At 57.9% G+C, this 3,084-nt stretch overlaps 1 protein-coding gene and 1 long non-coding RNA gene across 2 annotated transcripts in view; both read right to left on the reverse strand.

The window, feature by feature from the left end:
* The window catches only part of RPS5 (ribosomal protein S5), a 2,956-nt gene extending 912 nt beyond the window's left edge, over positions 1–2,044 (reverse strand). Inside the window, exons 1-4 of the mRNA XM_029958866.1 lie at positions 1,964–2,044; positions 1,201–1,306; positions 616–825; positions 108–236 (exon numbers count right to left, since the gene is read on the reverse strand). Coding sequence (XP_029814726.1) covers positions 108–236; positions 616–825; positions 1,201–1,305 — 444 coding nt within the window. The 5' untranslated portion in view covers position 1,306; positions 1,964–2,044. The remainder of the gene's footprint in view (positions 1–107; positions 237–615; positions 826–1,200; positions 1,307–1,963) is intronic.
* A 654-nt stretch (positions 2,045–2,698) lies between these two features.
* LOC108639211 lies at positions 2,699–3,084 on the reverse strand. Its single transcript, XR_001920337.2, has 3 exons — positions 3,027–3,084; positions 2,914–2,946; positions 2,699–2,817 (listed from the first exon to the last, which is right to left on the reverse strand). It is a non-coding gene; the product is annotated as an uncharacterized LOC108639211 (long non-coding RNA).

Here is a 3,084-nt window from a genome sequence, read left to right on the forward strand (position 1 = left end):
ATCCCTAGATTGCGGGATTTGGGATCCCAGGATTTGGGAATTCCAGGATCTGGTGATTCTGGGACTGGGGGATCCCAGGACTGGGGAGTTTTGGGAATCTGGGGTACCTGGTTGACCCTGCGCAGGGGGGACACGTCCACGGCCTGTCTCCGGACGGTGCCGGCGCGGCCGATCCGAGTCGAGTCCTCGCGGGGCCCCGAGTTGATGATGGCATTGACCAGCACCTGGAGGGGGTTCTGGGGGGAAAAACTGGGAATTCAGATCCTCCAGATCCCAAAATATCCCTCCCGGATCCCCAAAAAAAATCCTCTCCTGGAACCCCAACCCCCCCTAGTTCCTGTGTCTTTCCCACCTCCCAGAGCCTCATTTCACCATCGCAAAGATTTTTTCCCCGCCTGGAATCCCAACAACTGCCACGGAATTCCCACCTCCCCAGTGAGCAGCTGGATGATCCCAAAGTCCCGTTCCACACTCCCGAGCCTCCTCCCATTATTCCGACCCATTTCCCCCCGTGTTCCCCCGGAATTCCCGCGTCCCCCGGGCGATCCCGAAGCCGCACGTCGCGACCTCGAAGGTCGGTTTTTTTCCCCGCCCCTATTCCCGCGGAATTCCCACCTCGCCAGTGAGCAGGTGGATGATCTCGAAGGCGTGCTTGACGATCCTGACGGTCATGAGCTTCTTGCCGTTGTTCCTGCCGTGCATCATCATGGAGTTGGTGAGGCGCTCCACGATGGGACACTGCGCCTTGCGGAAGCGCTTGGCCGCGTAGCGCCCGGCGCTGTGCGGGAGGTACTTGGCGTACTTCTCCTTCACCGCGATGTAATCCTGCCGGGAACAACGGCAATTCATTCTTTTCCCACTTTTCTCCCTCTCTGGATGCTTCCTTCCCCACCCTTTTCCCCATTCTTTCCCTTCTCTCTTTCCCACCCTGGATCCTCCTTTTCCCTTCCCTTTTCCTTCTCTTTTCCCACTCTGGGTTCCTCTTTTCTACTCTGCATCGTTCTTTTCCCACTTTTCTCCCTCTCTGGATTCCTTTTCCCCCTCTGGCCCCCCAGAATTCCAGGTCACCTGCAGGGAGATGCCGCTGATCTGCCCATCCTTGATCCCCCCCTTTTCCCCTCCTGGATCCCCAGCATTCCCACTTTTCTCCCCCTGTGGAGCCTCCTCTGGCTCTCCAGGACCCCCCAAATCCCGGGTCACCTGCAGGGAGATGTCGTTGATCTGCACATCATCCGTGCTCCACTTCCCAAAAAGTTTGATATCCGGAGTCTCGGTCACGGCTGGCGCCGTCTCCCAGTCGGTCATGCTGGAAAAAAACATGGAAAAACACGGGATCAATGTGGGAAAAGGGGCAGGGAAGGGGCTTGGAAAACGGGGTCGCACTGGGATCCCTCCCTTTGCTGCTCTGGATCCCTCATTTCCCTCTCTTTTCCCACTGTTATCCCCGTTTCCTACTCCAGATCCCTCTTTTCCCACTCTTTTCACGTTTTCCCGCCGTGGATTCCTCTTCTCCCCTTTCACACTGTGAATCTCTCATTTCCCGCCGTGGATTCCCCTTTTCCCACTCTGGACCCCGCATTCCCACAATTTTATCCCCCTTTTCCCCACAGTTTTTACCCCCATTCCCACTCTGGATCCTCCTTTTCCCTCAGTTTTATCTCCCTTTTCCCACATTTTTATCCCCCATTCCAACTCCACTCCTTTCTTTTCCCCAAATCCCTCAACCCTGCAAATCCCGACCAAACCCTTTCAATTAAATCCCGGGAAAACCGGCAGGATCCACTTCCCCTCCCCCAAACTCCCCCTTCAAACCCTTTTTTCTCCCCTCCCCGAAACCCCCCCGGCCTCGAACCCCCCTAAATCCCCTCTCAGGACTCCCCCTCACCCCCCGATCCCATTTTCCCCCTCACAAATTCCACTTTTCCCCTCAGAATTCCCGCTTTTCCCCCCTTTCCCCGCTCACATGGCGGCGGTCCTGACTCCGACCGAGGAAAAGAGGGTCGATGGGGCTTCCCGGCCTCTTATGGAAGGGCTCGGGTTCCCTTCCGACTGCGCATGCGCAAACTCCACCATGAGGCTGCTTTTCCGCCCTTCCTGCCCTCACTGCGCCTGCTCTGGCCTCAATGCGCATGCCGCGGCCGCCATGTTTTTTGAGGGCGCTCGCCCACACGCCGCCATATTTGTTGAGGGTGCTTGCCGCCATGAAGCGGAGTCAATTAACAGTAGGGGGCTAAAAACACGCGTGAAGGGGACAGAGTGGGATCAGGGAGCCCTAAAGGCGCCAAAGGGGGGAGTCTCATCAGCATGCGCATGAAGCCACGTCCGCCGTATTTGTTGAGGGCTCTCGCCCACGCGAGAGGCGTAAAAACTCACTATAAAGGGACAAAAACAGGCGTGGGAGGCACAGAGTGACCCTATAGAGGGGCATAAACACGCGTGGAGGGGACAGAGTCGCGTCAGGAAGCCCCAAAAGCCTCACGGGGCTCTCGCGGGTGGACAAGGAAGCCATTGCCGGGCCCACCTCCCATAGACCAATCAAGGCCCGCGTCTGCCGTGGCGTCACCGGTTGCTAGGCAGATCTCGAGAGGGGTTTTGGGGGTGAAAAAGGTAGGAAAAAGGGCAAAGGAAAGTCGGGCACCGCCGTGGAGGGGGTAGGGGGGGTCGTACAAGTGTCCCTCATGTCACAGCCAACCCCAAATTACTTTGTCACAAAGGAGCATCTTTATTTCCATTTTTTGGGCAACATTTTGGGGGGTTGAGGGGCTTGGAGTCTGTCACAGACGCGATGTCGCTGTCCTGGGGGTCCTCAGATGCTGCCTGGAGGGGGACAGGGGGTGGCAGAAGGGGGAACATCCCCAGAGGGGCCAGGGGCCCCACATTTGGGACCATTTGGGGTGGAGGGGTGTCCTTTACCTGCACAGTTGTCACCTGGCAGAGGAGTGTAACCTGCAAAGAGGGGGGACAGGGTGCTCAGGGGGGGTTGTCACCCCAAGACCACCCCCCCTTTTGGCCCCCAAGGGTCTCACCTGGGATTGGGGCCTTCTTCTGGTACCTCCAGAGGCCGAAGCTGAAGAGGAGGAGCCC

This window comes from Manacus vitellinus, unplaced genomic scaffold (assembly GCF_001715985.3).
Source record: "Manacus vitellinus isolate BGI_N305 unplaced genomic scaffold, ASM171598v3 scaffold_176_pilon, whole genome shotgun sequence".
In the NCBI taxonomy this organism is placed as follows: domain Eukaryota; kingdom Metazoa; phylum Chordata; class Aves; order Passeriformes; family Pipridae; genus Manacus; species Manacus vitellinus.